Source organism: Patiria miniata, unplaced genomic scaffold, assembly GCF_015706575.1.
Source record: "Patiria miniata isolate m_02_andy unplaced genomic scaffold, ASM1570657v1 HiC_scaffold_30, whole genome shotgun sequence".
NCBI lineage: Eukaryota > Metazoa > Echinodermata > Asteroidea > Valvatida > Asterinidae > Patiria > Patiria miniata.
In genome coordinates this window covers 9,238,557-9,258,371 of record NW_024037070.1, presented here as the reverse complement: position 1 = coordinate 9,258,371, position 19,815 = coordinate 9,238,557, and the positions used below count along the sequence as shown (strand labels likewise).

The following is a 19,815-nucleotide window of genomic DNA, read 5'->3' as shown; positions in this document are numbered from 1 at the left end:
AAATAATTATAAAAACTATAATTATCTTTTTGGCCAACAAACATGAAACTGGGCCTATCCGTGGCTTTGTTCCCTGGGCTCCTGTTAGGTGTACTTTTAACTTAAGCAAATACCATGAGGTACACGTTGGCTGCTGCGGCCCGCAAACTCGCATCCGAATTTTTCTCGGATTTTTCATTTTCCTCAAATCTCAAACCTGATTATCAATTTATTGATTGAAGATTCACAACTGGTCAATTTAGTTAAAAAGACGGCTCTCACAAATGTAATCCCTTTTTTTCTGTGAAGTATCCTTTTTTATTCAGAAATATAGAGTACAGGTAAGTAATACCATTATTATTATTAAAGCTGCATCCAAAATGATGTGGCTACGGCTACCAATACATGTAGCACTGTCTGGGGCAAGTGGATTAAGCCGCTTGCATAGGCGCATGCACTGCAATACCCAGCCACAGCCAAGTAATTCAGACACTGCCTCAGTTTAAACAAGTTTAAGCAGTTATTAGCATGGCTAGGCAATAGACTCCTTGCATCAGAGGTCATATCCGAGGGCAGGTCTTTGTTCCTCTTTGATACGCACGTCACGAGTAAACAGTTCGAACCGTCATTGTCACTGAATTTGACTAATGGAACCCGTCATCAATGAGGGCGCACTATGCAAAGAGTCTATCAAGTTCTAGATATTAAAACTGCCACTCAATCTGAAATGACAAGAGTACTGGTTGAATGCAAGAAGGTTCAAAATCTAATCACAATTTATTGGTACACAGTTGAAATAAAGTCCAAAGTGTTCGGAGACGAAATTTTTGTTTTTTATGGTGTTGAATGCCTAAGAAAAGACACTTTCAAGCGTATATTCTGACTATTACTTGAAGGTTGTAACTCATTCTGGCCAAACTAGCGGAGTTGGGTACATCCTAATCTCATGTATTCAACTTATCTGAGAACACCTTCATCTTTGGTTCTAGAAACGCTCATGCCTTTCATGTCCAAACCAAGTGGGGATACACATACTCAAGTTGGGCAGACCACTAGGAGACACTCAAACACAATGCCAGCAATGTCTGATGCTCACGTGAAGACGCTGTGGGTTTGTCCACATTTATAATAAAATTAGCCATGCGTATTTCGCATTGTATGCGCATGAATCAGTAACCGTACATGGTGTATCCCTCCCACCAGGGCTCTAGAATGTGGTCACAAGCGCCCTCTACTGTCCATGCACAGAGTCCATTGCCCATGATTCTGTTGTCCACTTTAATGGCAAGAAGCCTTGCCCTTCTTTTTGGTCGGCCTGCGGATGACCGAGTTGAGCAAGTCCACCTCCGAGTCACTGCTCGAGGTGTCCGAATCGCTGCTGTTGCTATAGAAACCGAGTCCAGGGAGGATACGGACCACTTGTGCTCTGTCGCCATCGTCCACCAATGTCCGCTCGGCGGTTTCGTTGACTGTTGTGTGGTTAATACCGGTTGACTGTGATTCATTGGAAATGCCGTGTAAGGAGTCCGCTCCGTTCCGTGATGTTGAGCTCTCCGAGGTGGAGGCGGCACTTTTGCCTTTCTTTTCTCCACTTTTGTCGTCGGACTCACTTCTGCAGAATATGAGGACAAAACCAAAACTGACAATGAAGATGACAAACAAAATTATCAACCAGGTTTTTTTTATTAAAATGTAGAAATGTCAAACTGTTACAATCAAAGACTTAATACATGTAATACCTCAATCAGTAGAAGACCCAATACTTTTTCAAAGGGAAATGGCTAAGATGTTGTAGTCTAAAATTTGTCAAGGTGGGTGGGGCAGAGGGGTAGTCAACACGGAGACCTAAGGCCTAAATATTTCATACTACTAAGATTGTGAAAACATTATACTGATCAGATTGAAGACGGTTAGCGACCCAGACCACCCCCTAAATCTCCCCTTGCAATTACTGACAAAATCTTCATGCTGTGGTAGGTAAATGTTCTTTTGAACTCGAACCTCTTCCTCTTGACTGCACCAGCTAGGAGTGATGCTTGTGTTCTCCTGGTTGATGAGGCACCCATTGTCTTAGCAGGTGTCGTCTTTTCTGTCGGCTGTGTTTTGTTCGTCAGTTTCACGTTGGGTTCAGCTGCCGGTACTACCCTCTCGTGGCATCATGACATTAAGAAAAACACATCTATATTTGGTATGCAGTGATAAGAAATTTATATAAATCTAATATCATTCTAGTTAAGATATGTTTTGCAGTTAAACCCTAACCGCTTGGGTATCTTTACTAGAAAGTATCCTGAATCCGCCAAAATCCACATATTGTGTCATGCACACACATTTTGGTGTTGTTGACTTCTTAGTATGGAGGTATCCTGAATCCATCAAAATCCTGCATTACCGCCAGGCTTACAAATCCTCAATCCATCAAAATCCCCATTTTCAATATGGAGGTATCCTGAATCAGCCGAAATACTTCAAAACAGGTGTATAGATTTTGATGGATTCAGGATGGTTAGGGTGAATGTGAATAAAGAATTGAAATGCAGACTTGAAATACACCAGGAATAAGCACAATTTAGCATTAATTTCAACTTGGCTTGTGCAAAACCTCCTTCCAGGACTTGATCTTGACATTTCATCGAACAAAATTGCTCTGTAATTGCTCTTAAAAAAATGCAATTATACCCCGCCTCTGCAAACATAGATCCAGCTGTATTAATGTATTTCATATGGCAAGAAGTCACGATTAGTCGGGTAGTTGCGACTTTTTGTCACACGAATACCCGACTAGCGATTTTACTAGTTGCACAACACTAGTGTTAAAATGTATCAGGTTTAAGAAGCCATTTTGGCCATGGTTCTGGGATGTGCATGTTCAATATTCAAAATCTTACTCTAATCAGATTTTGTATGGTTGTAATAACTTGCATATGCAAAAACAACATAAATCCCAACTTCCCCGGCATTTATGCAAGGAACCTCCCTCAATCCTCCAAAAATGAACATTTGATGTTCTCAAATCAATTAAGGGGCACTAGACCCCCATTAAAAGTAATAGTGACTGAGTTCTTTCATCCTTGATTCTGCCAATTCAGCCAAAATCTCCAGTTGGATTTTAAAGGTACTTGGGTTAGGGATAATGACGCTGATTCTCAAGGATATTGTGTACTCCTTCATCTCCTCCAACATGTCTTTCTCCTCTCTCCATCGCTTTGTCTCAATCTCCATCTGACGATCGGCAACCTCATCTAGGAATTTACTCTCGTCTTCATCAATACCTCGGACCATGTTCTCTGTTGAACAAAATTAATAAACAAATGACAAAATAATGTTGTTTTATCCGGACGTCTGCTGACATTTTTTTTACTAATTTGTAGACGTGGGAGGAAAGTACAACTTGGCAGATAAAAAGCAATTCCTTGTACATGTAAATGACGGGGTAAACTTACTGAACTTGAACTGCTCTTCAAAGTCGGACTGTTTCTTGTCTTTTTGTTCCTGTAGTTTCTCATAAAGACTACGAGGGTCAACTTCTTCCTCTGGGCATTCTACAGCACCAAAAAAAAAAAAATTAAGGACTCATGACAGAAGAATCACAAATTAAGACATCATTAGAAGTAGAATTGGAGGTGATTGTGTAGCGTAGCTGTAGGGCCCTGATCCCTGTAAGTGAACAAAAATCCACTTTTAGGTTATGGACTTACCAAACTAGTTAGTGATATCGAGCACAATTTGAGTCCCCCGCGCAAGTTTAAACCTGCGCGGGAGACTCCCGAAGCACGCAAATTACACTGCGCCATTTTAATTTGCGCGCGCACGTTACAACTTAAGCAAAGGCAACTGCAATTTGAGAACCTTGCACAAGGTAAGGTGTAGCATAAGGCAATCGTAGGCTTGCCACATTTTCACGGTGTTCTTATCTTTGGCATTTGGTTATTTTCCAACACAAGCTTTCCATGATATGAGGAAGTATAACTATGGACTAGGGTTTAACTAGCACAGGTTGGACGAAGTCTTCATTGCAATAACGTAGGGAGGAAAGGGAGTCCACCAGGGCTAGGGTTTAAGTAACTAGTATCTTGCACTACATTTCGAGTGCTGTGTACACTTTAACAAAAATGCATAATTTGAAGAAAAAAATAATGAATGCATTACAAATTTAATTAATTGATTTAAATTAGTACTTCAAAATTAATTTATTGGTAGGCTTAATAATTCATTCACATTATTATGTTTACCTGCTTTAACTTAAAAACCATGAAACTCTATGGCATAAGCACATATAAAAAGGTAATATTTATTCTACAAAGTACATTTATTAATAATTTAATTAATTTATTTAATTTATTAATTTAATTAATTAATTTCATTAATTACGACAATTATTAAATAATTGGTTTACGACCGCCAAAACGCATCCGCCTCTGACACATCGAATGAGTGTCGAGAATACGTGCATTTTCCCTTCAACATAATGAAATTTACCGAGCGGCTGATCAGCGGTGCGAACTTTTTCCCATTCCTCTTGCCTTTGCTTTCGCTTTTCATCCAACTCTGTCTCGGAGACAAACGACCGGAAAGATACCCCTTCACCAGCCATATTACTAAAATGTTGGAATAAAACTATGAAACTCTGACTTAATGCCGAACATGAGTCGCGAGAAACCGGGAATCCTCAACTTTACGGCAAACAGAATAGCGCCCTCTAGAAAAAATCTTGCAGCAGTAGCCGTTTTTCAAACTTTGGTTTCATTTCGGTATTGCTTCATCGCTGAGAATAATATTTATGGCGATGTTGGTGTCCAAAACAAATACATTTACTCCAATATGTGGTCTTGCTAAATACATGTATGTGTTTCTTTTGCAAAAGAAGTATTATAGATTCAGATTGCCCATGCCTGATGCCTTAAAAGTTCTCTCAAATCCATATCCGGAGCGAAACCGAGGTTTCAAATATTCCACGCATCGATAATTTTGACATTTTCGGCTGCAGCATCAAGGATTTTGGATGTAGTTCAGATGTCAAATCCTGACGTCGATGCCAGAAATGTCATGATGGCTACCACCCTGGAGCCACCAGAACGTTAGCAAACAGGTTTAATTGTTAAATGCATTCCGGGGAAATTGCTGTTCTCAAAGCAATGGCAGAGTGTTTGTTTTTGGTATTCCACTTCTTGGTATTTAAATTTCATCCTCCACGTCAAATCTAATGCCGCAGTCCGATCGTACTCCTCATGTGAACTTGGCGAATATATGAATAAACAATACTGGTTTTTTGTTTTTGTTAAATTTTACAGCTTATAGTGGTTCTCCAGCCAGCCTTGCCATCATAGTCTTGTCAGTCATCATACCAGGCCTGGTTCTCCTTGCAGCTTTCATCGCTGCATTTTTTCTCTGCTGGCACCGGGATCGCATCCCAATCTTCCGCAGCAAGGCCCATCGCTACAGCAAACCCGCTGCCAAGACTGAGATCAGTGGGGGCATCGGGTATCCAAAGCAGAAGGCGTCGCTTCAGATGACAACGTTGGGCGAGGAAGGAGGACCATCATCTTTGGAGGAAGGTCGTGGGACTCCTCCTCCAGAGATGAAATTGAAGCCAGACGTTGATGTATGAGAGTCTAGCAAGCTGCAGCCACAATTGTGAAGAGCGGAAAGGCCACCTATGAATGCTGCAGGATTCTAGTGAATATAGGAAAAGTTGTAAGAAAATTCCAGTACATGTACTAACTCCTTGTGCCTACCTTGATTCTTCCTCCATCCCCATCCCTGCCCCACCCCCACCCCTGTCCCATCCCAACTCCACCCAATCCCCACCCCTGCCCCACCCCCACCCCTGTCCCATCCCAACTCCACCGAATCCCCACCCCTGTCCCATCCCCACCCCTGTCCCATCCCAACTCCACCCAATCCCCATCCCTGCCCCACCCCCACACCTGTCCCATCCCCACCCCTGTCCCATCCCCACCCTATCCACCCCTTGTCTCTCACCCTGTTCCTTTTGAAATGGGAAAGAAAACAAATATCAAGACTTGCAGTGTTTTTGCACTCGTGCAGGAAGAATCAAAATTGATTTCATCATTCTGTAACGCTTGTAAAGAAATAGTTTTATAGATCTGGTCATAGCATTAGACTGTTTTGCTATTTGGGTGGTGTAACTCAATGTACTACATTAATTTTAAGGCTTTATATTTTGTACTATTTACAGTTAAAAGAAAAGATATTAAGTATTCATTTATTTATGCACTAACGTTTGTATAATGTGTTTTGTTGAACTGTACAATGTACATGTATTTTAAAATGGCATTTGGGTCAATGCAGTTATTTCTCATGCTCGAGTTTAAAGTGTAACCGAGTGGACTAGATGCTGTAGATTAAGGGGCTTTGTGTATTCTTTTCTACTGATGGTGTACAGTACTACAAGTGCGGAGGGTGTGTGTGTGTGTGTGTGGGGGGGGGGGGGGGGGGGTTCACAGAGAAGTTGTTAAAGATAGACAAGCTCATGAGTAATTCCCCCCCCCCCACCAGACACACACAAACATTAAGAAATCAAACTTGTTATTTTCAATAACTTTATCATAGTATAGCTGAAAAATCCTGTCGAATATACATTTTCTTTCCATTACTGTTAATTTACAAATTCTTGTTAATAACTTTGGTAGGAAAAAATATAGAAACTAGGTTAAAACCCAACATTTTGATCAAAACAGGAGAAATATAGTAATATTTTCAAGGATTGCAAAAAAACTCCAATTGTGATGTCCAATGGTCAAGAAGCCTCACATCAATGATCAACTAACTGTAAATGTGATTCATATGTAAAACATACAAGCAAGAACAAGAAAAATTGTTAAATTAGTTGCTGCTTGAACAAATACTTGTTACAAATTTATATCAAATAATCTAATCTAATGTGGTCATTAGATATTCTCTTATATCTATGTGTGATTTGATAGTGTAGCTATATTGTCAAAGGATAAGTTTTGTCGCTTTGGTGGTTTGATATGGAAAAAAAAAGTTCAGTATTTAAACTTTTAACAAGTGTTGATTTTAAAGTGACTTTTCTACAAACTTAAAAAAATACCTTCCTGAGCGTTGCTGACACACTCGGCAAAACAAATAGTTGCTTTTAGAAATGGGTAGTCCATAAATAACTCCAAAGTTCACAATAATTATCACTTTGCGGTGAATATTTTGTTGGATAATGTACGTTGGGGTTCAAGAATTCTATTTTGAGGGGGTTTCAGGTAAAATGTCTGCTCCTGAGTTTTATAGGATGCTTAGCCAGAATAATCACTAGATTTTCATATATGGGTAACACAAAAGTAACGCCAGGCAACCATATGAACCTGGAAGTGGTTTAGAACAGCATGTGTACAGAATATTAAGGGCCTTGAAACTCACTGAAATAAAACCATTACTGCTTTTTTTCATATCTTACTCTGAACCCCTTTCAAATCTGCGTTTGAATATTAATTATAACTTTTGATACAGTACACAGTACTAATCATTTTTACCAAAAAACAAAGTTGTGACAAAAGGGGGAACTTCTCCCTCAATTATATCTGCAATTACCAAGAAAGTAACCTGTGCCAAGTTGTTTGTAAACAAAGTTTTAAATGTATTTAAGTTAAAATAAAGTTTTGTTTAATATACAGAGGCAACTTTTTGTACAAACAAATTCTTCAGCATTTGAACATGTTCAATTTTGATGTACCATTGTATTTCTAGATTTAATGTTTAATTTGATTACAGTTAGGTAATTTAAAAAAAATTTGCACAGAAATTGTCAGATGTCAATGTTTTCTTCTTTTGTAGTTAATAATAATATTTCGAAATTCAGGTCTTCCCTACTGCCGTATTAGCTTCAAGATAGCTTTTGAGTCACAAAACTCAAACATGGAAAGTGAGAAATATGCAAGTGGCTGTCGGGTTGGTGTAGTGATTCTTTTGTATGACCCTGGTTCGATTCCTACCAGAGCCACTTTGCTTACAGGGTTTTACAGTCCCAATATAATTGCAATTTTTCAACTGAAATTTTCATCCGAAGTTTTGCTCCGATTTCTTAAACTGAATTTCCATCCTAGCCTCCTCATTATGCAATTAAAAAGGGGGGGGGGGGGGAATCAGGAAAGCAGCTGGACAAACAAAAAATATGTTTCATTTTTGAGTTGAACTTCAAAAGAGAAAAACTGACCAAAGTGGGAATTGAACCAGCGACCCCAAAGTTACTTTGCAGTCATTTGAGTGAACTGTGTCCCGGGTTCGATTCCTACCCGGCCACATGTCGATTGGGTTTTCAGTTTTCAGTCCCTACCTGATAACTCCCACTTCAAAAACTGTAATTTCGTCTCGTTATCCTCTCTATAGTTTTCTTCAGGCTTCTGAGCCACAGAGCCCGGTGCACTTTTGAGGAATCCTTGGTTTCATTACCAGAAATAAATAACAATAATACAAAAGTGCAGGGACTAGTAGGTAAAAGGAGCACATACTCTTGTTCCCATTTTTTGTACTTTGACATGCAATAACTGGATAATGTGTGCAAACAACTGCTCAAGATCGACCCAATTCCCATCTCTCAAATAAGCATTGCACATTGTTATATAAACAGGCGCTTCTCAACTGCATATATTACCATTTACAAAGTTTTACAAAACTGACGGAATAACCATGCACGTCATGATACAACGTCCACGTCAGATTTTCTTAAGACAATCTGGGCAAATTGGCCTTTCTCTAGTTTTGTCTCGTTTCATTGCCACTAAGTAAAAAATCTGAACCACACCATTATAAGGCACTATTATCTAACCACATAATTATGGCTGAACGCAACTTTTCATGTGCGGACCCTGACATATCTGTCCGCAAAAGGTTCATCCAACTGTAAGAAAATTGGGGGAGGTTTATTGTTTATCCTACTTTAAATAAGAAACAAGAACATTAACTTGGTTATATTCAAAATTTGAATACTAAATAAAATTGATTTTTTTTTCCCTTCTTGATGCATACATTCCTTACTCAGGCAATATACTAATTATATACAAGATTTATTATTTACATCATTCTGTTGGTTCAGCACTTAATATTCCAGAAAAACATTAAAACTGGCTTATTCATCCTCCCATTTGAAATGGGTAATACTGAATAATGAGCAAAGTGTTTCTGTGCCTGTGGAAAACCTTCAAAAGGGTAGGATTTAAGATAATCATGTTATTTTTGTGCCTTAATTTGGTACATCATCCTGCTAAAGTGTTGAGTGTTCCAGAACTCAACCAACACTACCACCAAATTGTGTCATTTGGTAGAAAGAAAGGGACGACAGCAAAGCCTTGGAGGTTAACATTTGAGACTTTGTCACGAGTGGTGCTGACCAGCCTGGTGAAAGGCACGGACACTGATGGTACTCCTGCACAGGTGACACTGTTCTAGTTGCATTGCACAATCCATACACACACCGCTGGAGAATGGGAGGGAATTCATTCAGAGAGAAAATAGGAGAAGGATGTGAATTGATGCCTTGAATGGACCGTTGAAAATATAAACACTTTATTATCAAAACGTGATACATCCATTTGAAAAAGTGAGAAAAAATTCACGTTTGTGAAACTTTAAGGAATAAAAACAGTATATAACAGCCGTTTCTAAACTTCGTTTTTCCCTTTATTGTATTCTTAAAATGTGTTTAATTATATAATACCTGTCAAGACTAACTTTGGCCAGCCAGGGGAGGGTGGGATTTTAAAAAAACAAAATGACGTTTATCGCGTCTTGGAAATAATCTCTTCATATGGCTATAAACCCCGCCCATTTTTGGTCTACGTACATTTCTCATAGTGCTTATTACCGAGTTGGGCTAGTTGAGTTGGACCGAGTGCGGTCACCTGACCAAACGTCATGATCTTATTGGTTAATGTGCACTGTTTGATTGACGGGTAGGGAAGGTCATTGGGAGAGTACTGCATTTCATATGGTTACCATGGTTTTCACTTATGATTTTTCACCAATGTAGCCAGGACTTTGTCTAATTCAAAAATTAAACAATGAAACAAATTAACAAATTTCCAAATGACATTAAGAAGGATTTAGCTATCAGCATTACCTGTGGTTACATGGCTTCAAGATGACGTCTGCTTCTCTATCAAAGCAAAGATTGCAGGCGTTTTCACTGACGCTCATATGCCGCAGTAAGGCCATCTTCTTATGTCTGCAGAAAAAAAAGCAAAATATTGATGCGCTAACTGGATGTAAACATTCATAAAAGTCCAAGAATCTGACATGATTTGCCCACATATATTCACCAAACTTGTCCTGTGTGATAATTTTTTAAAATTTTTAAAATTGAAAAATCAAAACAGTCTCATCAACAGTTTTCCTGCGAGTATCTTTTTCCAACCTCACAAATACTTGTGCAAATGTTGTGAAATATCAGATGCTTTTGGTTTTGTATAGTCAGAATTATATAACAATGTGTTTTATTAATCACAGTCACAGTGGCTTGCGACATTGAGGGGGGGGGGTTGGGAGTGCCAAAAATAGCTTATATTTAATGTGAAGTTAACATAAAAGTTACAATAGAAACTGCTAAAATGGATCTACATTGTGGATAGTGAAATGTCCATGTATTTAGAATTTTTGTCAGACTTAAATTACCGAACCCCTGCCCAATTTTGTTCTACTGACGGAAAAGTTAAAGACTTTTTCCAGTCCAGCTAGTAATGTTCTTGCCAAGCTACTGTGTTCTCTCAATTGTTGCTGCAGGCTCTCACCTTGGGAGAATGACCTTGTCATCTGGGGCCAGCGTTGCGTAGTCGTTAAACGTTTTGAACGCCACTTGGGGAGGATAAACGAAGGGCTTCATGCCGAAGTTGAACTCGCACTGCTGGAAAGACATGAAGCTAGCTGCGGCAAAAAAACCAGACCTACCAACAACAAAAAAAGAAGAAAAAACCACAGACATACAGATAAAACAACTGTAGACTCTGTGCAGAAACAGTACAGGGCGCCTACTAATAGGAACGATGCATATATGCATCTGGTTAATGAGTAAAAACTAGGCTCCTCGGTGATCCATGGAGCATTCTATTTCCTTTGGCTGCACCTTGTAAACCCAGAACGCTCCGTGGATCACCTCGGCAGGCTAGTTTTACTACACCACTTGAAGCAGTCAATATTTGTGTACTGGGGTTATGGCCAATAACAAGCACTTCAACTTGATTAAAGTGGTGCCTGGTCCCTGCAGTATTTTCAAGACTTAGTAGTAAATGATTCTGCCCAAAAGTATAACAATAAGCCCGAGGAAATCTCTTGTGTTGGGATATAAAAACACTTACTGAGCTGACGTGAAGAGATCGGTTTCTGGAGGTAGGAAGTTACCATTCAGTGCGATCAGCATTTCTTGATGCTTCAGGTCTAATAAAAATCCAACAATGTCCCCTATAACACAAAAAATGACAAAAAGATTAAAATTACTAATTGGAACATTAGATTTGGTACGTCAGGCTGGCCATAGCTTAGTGCGTCCCTGGCCGAGGGACTAGCCAGCACATGCAGCACAGGCACAGTAGGGCCTGCAGCCACTTCCCATAGGCCCATGTGTTATTTTAAGCCATAGCCAGATGATTTGGACGTGGCCTAGGTACCGGCGATGGTGTAATGTCTGTGTACAACCCTAGAAACCTATGGCAAGCCTAACACCCACCCTCCAAAAAAATACTATTCAGCTACAACAATACTATACAAAGTAATATGACCAACATAAATTGAGAAATTCTGATCAAATTTTAAAGATTATTTTCTTTAAGCTTGCATTTTAAAACATAATCAAACTCATGAAGAGGTGCAAAGGGTCTACTCTATTTACCTGCTTTCCACATGGGGTGATCATGGGGTCTACTCTTTGCCTTGTACCACAAAAGCTGTCGGCAGCCGTCGTAGGAAAATGAGAACTCATCATCCCCAATGCCATACCCCTCCTAGACAATTTAAATAACAGACAAAGTAGGATTCAATTTTCATTTGAAATCCGAGGCATTTTTCTTGGAAAATATCCAAGTCCTTTAAAATCCACCACAATGTACGCACTCAACTGCACACTCCTTATGCTGAAAACTTTCAAAGACCTTCAAGCTGTGTGCGAAGTGGGGCATTTTATTAAGTAAGGGTCCAAACTGTGACATTTTTCCTGTCTCTGTTACCTTGGTACTTGGTAATTTGCCTTCAAGTATCATTAAGATTTTTTATTTGTTGGGTATGTGTTTTTTATTTCCAATCACTCTTGGGGAACGAATGCATTAAGAAATACATCCAGAATTATAAAAATCAAAGAGGTCAGATGTCACAGGGACAGCAAAAGGTGGACGGCAAAGTTATAGAATGAACCAGATCTCACATTTTATCAGTTTGGGTCAGAAAATGCAAATAGTACAAGAGTATGAAAAAAAATTCAAACTTGCAAGGGTTTCCTGTTGTCGTTTCCTTATCATGTTACTATGATTAGAATATTGACAAGACATGGGTTTTGACACGTTGTTTTGGTCACAACAATCATTACCTGATTCAGGAATTTACTATTCTTGGTGGCCCAGCCGATCTGCATTACGCCATCGGTGATGACGCGGACCTCGTAATACCAGATCCCCGCATCCACGCAGAACGTACACCGCACGCTCTCGAAGGATGAAGCGTCACTACGAGCCTGAAGGGGTTCCGTAAAAGGATTATTAGATTAACACAAACGGATACTTTATGGCCAGAAATCTGACATTTTCTGAATGTTAACCAAAAAGGGTGCGCAATGTGCAAATTTTGTACTCTATGCATATTCTTAATCAGTAAAAGAATTTAAAGGAGGGATTTCGACCGGAATGCACCTTTTTTCAAAATTGATATTAGAAAAAACACATGGTCAATTTTGTAAACTTTCACATTGTAAGCGCATTCTAAGTGAGGCTGTGTCCGAATTACTTTCTGCGGCTGGAAATAACACACGAGTCTATGGTAGCACCGTTCTACGTTTCATTTCATCAATTTGTTGAAGCAGTTGCGTCTTCTAATGTCAACCTCATCCAAGAAGGTTCTTGGAGTAAAGAGAATTCTTACCTCAAGTCCCGTGGGTGTAATCTTGAGATATTCACTGACATCTTTGTCATTCAGCATGGCGTGGCAATCCTTTAGTGACACTAACTCATGTGTGTAGGGCCGGCCTTCCACCAAGACTGTTAGAAATTACAACAACAACAAAAAAAGCAAGTTTACTTATGTCAATTTTACAAGAAGCCTTTCCTCAAATTTGTTTTGAGTAAAAAAACCCTTATGAGTAACAATTTGGTTGTTTTGGGGAATACAGAATCCAGCGGCTGTAACTTCACATCGGGTTAGTAGGGCTGTGCCAAATGTATTGAATATTTGAATATCGATCATCCACCGACTATCCGGAATATACATGTACGAACATTTACAATGTATCCAATTTGAATATTCGCAAATGTGAGCAGCATCAAGATGACTAAAATGTCTGTGATGTTATCTTAATTGTATAAGTTGCATGGTTTTATTGTCTGTCAAATGCCACATTTTGTCGATGCTTCCGTGAGGAATATCAGCTCTTATTTACATCTTTAAAATCTATCGAATATCAGCTTCTCAGCTACCTTGAGAAAAATGTACCGATGTTCTTAATATTTTATTAAGCTAAAGTCCTGTCAATTTTCGACTGTCACAGGCGCAGGTGCATGGAAAGCCTGATTGCCTGTCGTTTCCCCACTAGCGCACAACTCTATAGACGTTCTAAACCTATAGACGTTCTAACTGTATGGATGTAAAAGTGAAAAGAGCAAACGTCTAAGGGTTTTGCATGGTTGACGAGTAGAAAGTTTAATGTGAAAAGACAAACATGTGGTTATCACTTACAGAGGTTGTCCAGACACCACTGAGCACAGAAGCCAACCTGTCTTAGCATCAGATCCTCGCTGCTTGCGTATTTCTCCAAGGGTAGCAGCAGTTCTCGTATACCGCTGTTCGAAATCGTGATCTTGTTCTCCGCTTTGATGGAAAATGAAAAAAATCTGAGATCTAATTTCAAAGGCTTTCAGGGCATTGACTGTCATCAAGTCAGATATTTTGACCATGTTTTTCATGCTCATTCAGGCGTACTTAAACTAACTGACTGAAGGGAGACTTCAAACCAGGACACTTTTACTTTGAAGTTGGGCTCGGTAAGCTTTGCCATGTCTGATAGATATTTTTGATCACACCTATCGTAAGGCCATACTCACATGTTTGTGAAAACTTCTCCAGAGCTATGAGAGAGAAGAGAACAACCTGGGGACTGAACTTCAAATTCTGCAAGAGAACAATCAGGAGATGACTACATTATGCTTCAATTTGATCCTGAAATTTAACATTTTAGTGTGCCTTTTTCAGTTACAGTCAAACTCAACAACTATCGCTAGCAGGCAGGTACATCTCACTATTAACCCTAACTCCCTGGGCCTTTTTGCTCGGATGTAGCTCCAATCCTGCAAAATCCTCCAATTGGCTTCATGGAAAAATAGCATATAGCCTCAATCCTGCAAATTCCTCCATTCTTTCTTGAATATGGTCCGTGGAGGGGTGACCACTGCCTGAATCTTACAAAATCCTGCAGCAGTGACTTTCAATATGTTGAGGCTTGGCCAGTGATATCCTGGAGCAGTACGGAGGATTTCAAGCATAATCCAGGCCTATATCTATGCATGGTTGAGCAAAAACGACACAAGGTCCAAGACCTTGACAAAGTGCATCCTATGAAATCAGTAACGCACTTTTGCCATGTAACCTCAATCCTCCAAATTCCTCCACTTTGGCAAAGAGGATTTTGAAGGATTCAGGGCGGTTAGGGTTAATGGTAAGAAACTGCACAGCAGCATAGATAAACCCTTTCATGCATGTTTAGACCATGCATCTATAAATGCATGTACACAACCACAGGCTTCATGAAGAACTGAACCCCTTCTCCAAAAGCTGCTCATTGGAATCATGATGCCACATATGATAATGATGTCACCTGTTCCAGATTTGTACACTAACCATTCATCTACAGCAACATGTCTTAGTCAACCTAACAGCAGAATTTGATTTCTCACCAGGTTAGCCAGTAGGTACTGCAACACATCATCAATGAGCATAGTGATACTTTTGGGCCCAGCTAACTTCTCAGCCAGACATCCTAAGACGGTTGCGATATTCCGATGCCTTGCTGCATGAGCCTGTGCCTCTTGCGACAGATTTTGAGAGATTCCCAGGGCTCCATATAACCTGTGTATAGTCTCCTGAGTAACAAAAGAAAACAAAAATGGAAAAATAAATGATATGAACATGTTTGTAATTGAGTAGGATCACGGTATACAGGTATTCTTCACCTCTTTCAAAGTCAAAAGATTCTATTAACATAAGAGACGTGTTGATAAGATGGAATTTGCGTCAGGGTGATGTCAATTCAATACTGTGTTTTGTCCTTCACCGACGATTTTTTTACGTTGGTTAAGGGCAAAAACCCAATATTTGGATGAGATTACTGTACTCTAAAAATAGCACATGGATGTAAATTGTAACAATGCTGCAAAAAGCGCCAGATCTATGGTGAAAAAAAAGTGAGCATTATCTTACATGTACTATTTGTTCACAGGGCCCATAGGCAAAGAATAAACTTTTGCATACGGTGAGTCGATATAATCGACTTGATATGGTGTCCAATGTAGACAAAGGACCATAGTATTTAAGGAAAATATCATATTCTGTGCAATTCAGTTCCATTAAGAAAATCCATTTTTATTGATTTTTACTGAAATATTTGTGGAAAAAAACACACTTTTTATTCTAATGAGTCACATGTACCAGTCTTATGACTATAGACTCGTTGCATAAGTACCCCCTCTACTGTTACAGATTGGCGAGGGGGTGGGGGAGACAACTGAGAGGGACATTTAAATGCATTGCTGAAATGACTGATGCTCACGTGAAGATGCTACAGGCTTGTGCACATTCACAATAAAATTAGTTATGAACACTTTGCGCCACATGCGCGCAAACCAGTACATACACGCGGCTCCCACTGGGGCTTCAGAAAGTGATCCCAAAACGCCCTCTACTGTTCCTGCACTGAGGCGATACAAGACGTAACTCACCACTGTTGGTAGAGGGCACTCGTCTATGAGTAGTGTTATGACAGCCGGTCCCAAACCATCTTCCATCGGGATGACACGAATCATGGACAATACAACCCTTAACCAGCCACTTTCTACCATTAACACAAGGAAAAGGACAGAAATAAATAATAATATTGTGGTGCTTATCTAGCGCTTTGTAGCAAAGGTCTCATAGCCCTACACAATTATTACCCCGGTTCATCAGGCCATGAGACCAGTTTCTGCAGCAGCTCAAGATCAGCGCATTCTGGTCTCTACCTTCACAGGTACTCATTTGTACTCCTGGGTGGAGAGGGGCAATTGGAGTAAAGTGTCTTGCCCAAGAACATAATCAGCATGTTCACTGTCAGGGTTCGAACCTACATACCATGGCATGTGAGTCGAACACTGTAACCATTGCACCACAGCGCTGGACAATGAACCCCATTGGTTTTTGTTTGTTTTTACTAGGAACTAGCATTTAGCACAAAGTACAAGTTGTAAAGTATTAATCCTGCAAAATCCCCTAAAACCTCATTTTTGAAAGACTTCTGGAGGTCTATTTTTTAAAATGAATTTCCTGTTTGAAACAGAATTAAAGTTTTAAAGCAAACCAAATTTAGATTGTTGACAACTTTCAACTGTGTCAACTCCAAGCCTACTCTATAACTTGAGATTTGTTGAATGACATTCCTATAGGTTTTTGCAGACAGAAAAGTTGCACTGTTAAACCACTTCAATAAACACATGTAGAAGTATATAATGGAAAGTCTGTGTCACTGGTCCTGAGAAATCTCTTACCAGGAAACCAATGATTAACACTTGCAACTGGATGATTTGTTTCACTTTCACACAAGCAGAATGTATATTTAATATAAAGGCAATTTTATCCGAGATGAATAAGTGGAACATTGATTACGTTATGGAAAACAAAGTGAATAAAAAGTTACGTTAAAACAAAACTCAGATTTTTGGTTAACTAGGTCAGCGCTGAAAACAAACAACATAACTTACCACTCTCAGCTATATCATGAAGTCTTAACATCGAAGACGGTGGCTCAGGATCACTGCAACAGCAAAATATGCAAGTGCATTTTCAAAAGTTAGCAATCGAAATGCCTCATTCATTTTGACATTCTTCATTTTCTTATTGTCGACTTCAAATTTAAAGTAGGCAATGACTTTTATGGTACACCAAAACCTGCAAGACAGTTTCGTTCTTGGCCTCTTGCAAGTGGGTTTGAACCTTGACCCGCTTTCAAGTATTTTGTAAGAACCCTGCTGATTTTAACAATATCAAACATGTAATAAAGAAAATCCAAAAGGATCTGATGGCTAGAATAAAACATTTTTGGTGAGAGCTCAGATCAAGGGAATCCAGAAATAAGAATATTTCGTTGCGTCAGTGCAACAAGGTCTTAACTCCATTCTGCAACAAAGTCGTATCTCACAGGAATACGCTCCGTGCAACTAGGTCGTATCTCAACGTCCACTGACTGTGTGTACATCCGTGTTATTTTAAGTGAGATACGACCTTTTGACATTCTGAAACTCACGTTTCATGTAAGGCCCATTTTAGGAGATACCACCTTGTTGCATGGACAAGACGATTTGGTGTTTTTAACAGCTGAACAAAGAAAAATTAGAGCGGGGTTTGAACCTGTGACCTCCGGATTGCCTTTCCAATGCTCTACCAACTGAGCTATCCAGCCCTATGTTAGTGGTTCTCCATTTGGTCAATGTCTTTGTTGGATTTAGCAGGCTTCGGGTAAAGCCCCCCCCCCCCCCCAAAAGTGATATCTTAAACCTACTTGTCAACCAGTCGTCTGATGATTGACAGTGTATCCAAGACAAGAATGTCAGTGTTGGTGTCATCATCATCATCATCATTGTCACTAGAGGAGAGTCCCGCTAGGAACAGATTCGGGTGTCGGACATTACGTAGTTGTCTCTCAAGGTTCTGCTGCGCTGATTGGTGCATGGTGGTCACGTGATAACCCCGAGGTGGTGGGTGCAACTGCCCATGATGGTTGCGACGGTTGTGGCGGTTGTGATGGTGGTTCTGGCTTTGTCGACACGGCTGCTGTCGACTGCGATCCTTGCTCAGACAGGAACTCCCCATGTGAAGGATCCCTTGCGCAAGGCACACAAGTCTGGAGTTGAAGGCACGAGTGGCATCCACAAAAAATTGCGGTGGGTCTTGAAACAGGAGATAGCCGGTCCAGACTGTAACTATCATCAGTCTCGGCAAAATGAACTGTTGTCTCCGTCAATACATGCTGCGTGATATCTACCAAATTTGTTGTGAAGACACAAATGGGAAAATCTCTTACATTCCAAGTGTCACTTCATGTAGTTCATCCCGTTCTATCTTCAGGAAAAAAAAAAGTGAAATTGAGCAAACAAGTTAAATAATTCGTGTGTATATACTGTGTAATGTCGATTTTTAGAAACGTATGGTAGTTAGGTTTGATTGTATTGTTGTTTATGAATTAGTGTGTGTTTTAAGTTATTATAAGATTTGTCAGTTGGCACCACATTTCTCTGTTTTTAACATAGGCCTACATTTGGACAATAAAACAACATTGAATTGAATGTTAACTTTTTGCAAAATCATTGGGTGGGCCCCTCAGCAATACTATACAAAAATTATGTGGTGAAAAATCCTCTGCTTTGTTTTATACCTTTCCACACTTTTTTATCCAGTTCAATTCAAGTATGGCATGTATGGCATTCGTACATACGTACTTTACTGAACACCAAGTTACACCATTTTGTCTAAATGTAGACCCAGTAACTGGGGTGCTACAATTCGGGAAAAAAAAGTATTTCTAGCGCCCCAGTTACTGGATCTAGTCTGATCTAGTCTAGTCGGTAATTTTTTAAATATAAAAAAAAGAGCAGTGCGGCAGCATGCAGTTTCGGACCTAGCCCGACTGTGTCTGGCCGTACAATACTATCGCAAGCTCTGTAGATTTGGGTAATTATGTGAGATCCGCAATGGTGATTTTGCAATACCGTAACGATATACATTTGTACTTATTGTAGCAGTTGAAAATCGCATTACGACTGCCTAGTAGAGTGAGATAGTCACTGACTAAAGCATTACACGGCACGAGGCCCACGGACTCAAGCTCAACTCTCAGACTCTCCTCAATTTTCGTACCGGGTGTGGGGGATTTTTAAAAGAAACACAATATATTATTATAAATGGGTAAACATTCAAGGGACCATACTAGTAAATTACAGTTAATCAATGTCAAGACCATGAATTTACCTGCAACGAAACATTCAAGAACAAAATAATGAGTTTCGTGTGCTTATACCTTCGTCCCTTCCGATCATAATGCAATAGCAAAATGCAATGCAAATGACTCATGACGTTTGGTCTAGTTTCTGATACTCCGCGCGTACTAACGTGTGCATGTTCAGTTGAAAAAAAAAATAGTCAGGTGGCCGAATCAGCCGCATATTTGCAGCCTACCGAGAGGCAACTTTGTCCCCAGGGTGTCGAGCAGTATGCGCCCATCACTACCTGCTCTCTCACTATTGAAAACGAGGTTGGAAATGAAGTAAGCACTGGGGACGAGGTTGTGGCAAACAAGTTGGGTGTCCTTTTAATGGCGATCAATGGGTTTGACGCAGCTGTAATTACGCCCCAACTATAATGCGGATAGTACGT

The 19,815-nt window shown here is 39.8% G+C and overlaps 3 protein-coding genes across 5 annotated transcripts; 1 reads left to right on the top strand and 2 right to left on the bottom strand.

Moving 5' to 3' along the window:
- Positions 1-271: 271 nt before the first annotated feature.
- Positions 272-4,695, bottom strand: LOC119739509 (PSME3-interacting protein-like). The gene is made up of 5 exons (XM_038214484.1): positions 4,459-4,695; positions 3,423-3,521; positions 3,136-3,266; positions 1,981-2,129; positions 272-1,591 (listed from the first exon to the last, which is right to left on the bottom strand). Exons 1-5 carry the CDS (start codon positions 4,571-4,573, stop codon positions 1,258-1,260), a joined length of 828 nt encoding a protein of 275 aa, XP_038070412.1. The 5' UTR covers positions 4,574-4,695; the 3' UTR covers positions 272-1,257.
- Positions 4,696-4,879: 184 nt separating this feature from the next.
- On the top strand, positions 4,880-5,803 carry LOC119739511. Its single transcript, XM_038214486.1, has 2 exons — positions 4,880-5,056; positions 5,271-5,803. The coding sequence occupies exons 1-2, from the start codon at positions 4,993-4,995 to the stop codon at positions 5,585-5,587; spliced, it is 381 nt and encodes a 126-aa protein (XP_038070414.1). The 5' UTR covers positions 4,880-4,992; the 3' UTR covers positions 5,588-5,803.
- A 3,076-nt stretch (positions 5,804-8,879) lies between these two features.
- Positions 8,880-19,506, bottom strand: LOC119739508 (RING finger and SPRY domain-containing protein 1-like). 3 transcript variants are annotated; one of them, XM_038214481.1, is made up of 14 exons: positions 19,411-19,506; positions 17,945-18,504; positions 17,148-17,200; positions 16,134-16,246; positions 15,093-15,278; positions 14,244-14,310; positions 13,879-14,010; positions 13,069-13,184; positions 12,521-12,664; positions 11,831-11,942; positions 11,301-11,403; positions 10,737-10,889; positions 10,070-10,174; positions 8,880-9,427 (listed from the first exon to the last, which is right to left on the bottom strand). In XM_038214481.1, the coding sequence occupies exons 2-14, from the start codon at positions 18,370-18,372 to the stop codon at positions 9,325-9,327; spliced, it is 1,815 nt and encodes a 604-aa protein (XP_038070409.1). In that variant the 5' UTR covers positions 18,373-18,504; positions 19,411-19,506; the 3' UTR covers positions 8,880-9,324. The 3 variants fall into 3 exon arrangements, with proteins under 3 accessions (XP_038070409.1, XP_038070410.1, XP_038070411.1); XM_038214482.1 differs by having other exon boundaries at positions 17,945-18,500; positions 19,411-19,493; XM_038214483.1 differs by having other exon boundaries at positions 17,945-18,423; positions 19,411-19,493.
- Between the last annotated feature and the right edge of the window lie 309 nt (positions 19,507-19,815).

Coding starts and splice junctions, on each gene's coding strand:
- LOC119739509 (XM_038214484.1), bottom strand. CDS start 4,573: ATGGCTGGTGAAGGGGTATCTTTCCGGTCGTTTGTCTCCGAGACAGAG. Junction 3,267..3,422: donor TGAAGAGCAGTTCAAGTTCA/GTAAGTTTACCC, acceptor TTTGTTCAACAG/AGAACATGGTCCGAGGTATT. Junction 1,592..1,980: donor GGTGCAGTCAAGAGGAAGAG/GTTCGAGTTCAA, acceptor CATATTCTGCAG/AAGTGAGTCCGACGACAAAA.
- LOC119739511 (XM_038214486.1), top strand. CDS start 4,993: ATGTCAAATCCTGACGTCGATGCCAGAAATGTCATGATGGCTACCACC. Junction 5,057..5,270: donor CACCCTGGAGCCACCAGAAC/GTTAGCAAACAG, acceptor TAAATTTTACAG/CTTATAGTGGTTCTCCAGCC.
- LOC119739508 (XM_038214481.1), bottom strand. CDS start 18,372: ATGATAGTTACAGTCTGGACCGGCTATCTCCTGTTTCAAGACCCACCG. Junction 11,943..12,520: donor ATAGTAAATTCCTGAATCAG/GTAATGATTGTT, acceptor TAAATTGTCTAG/GAGGGGTATGGCATTGGGGA. Junction 10,175..10,736: donor GACAAGGTCATTCTCCCAAG/GTGAGAGCCTGC, acceptor TTTTTTCTGCAG/ACATAAGAAGATGGCCTTAC.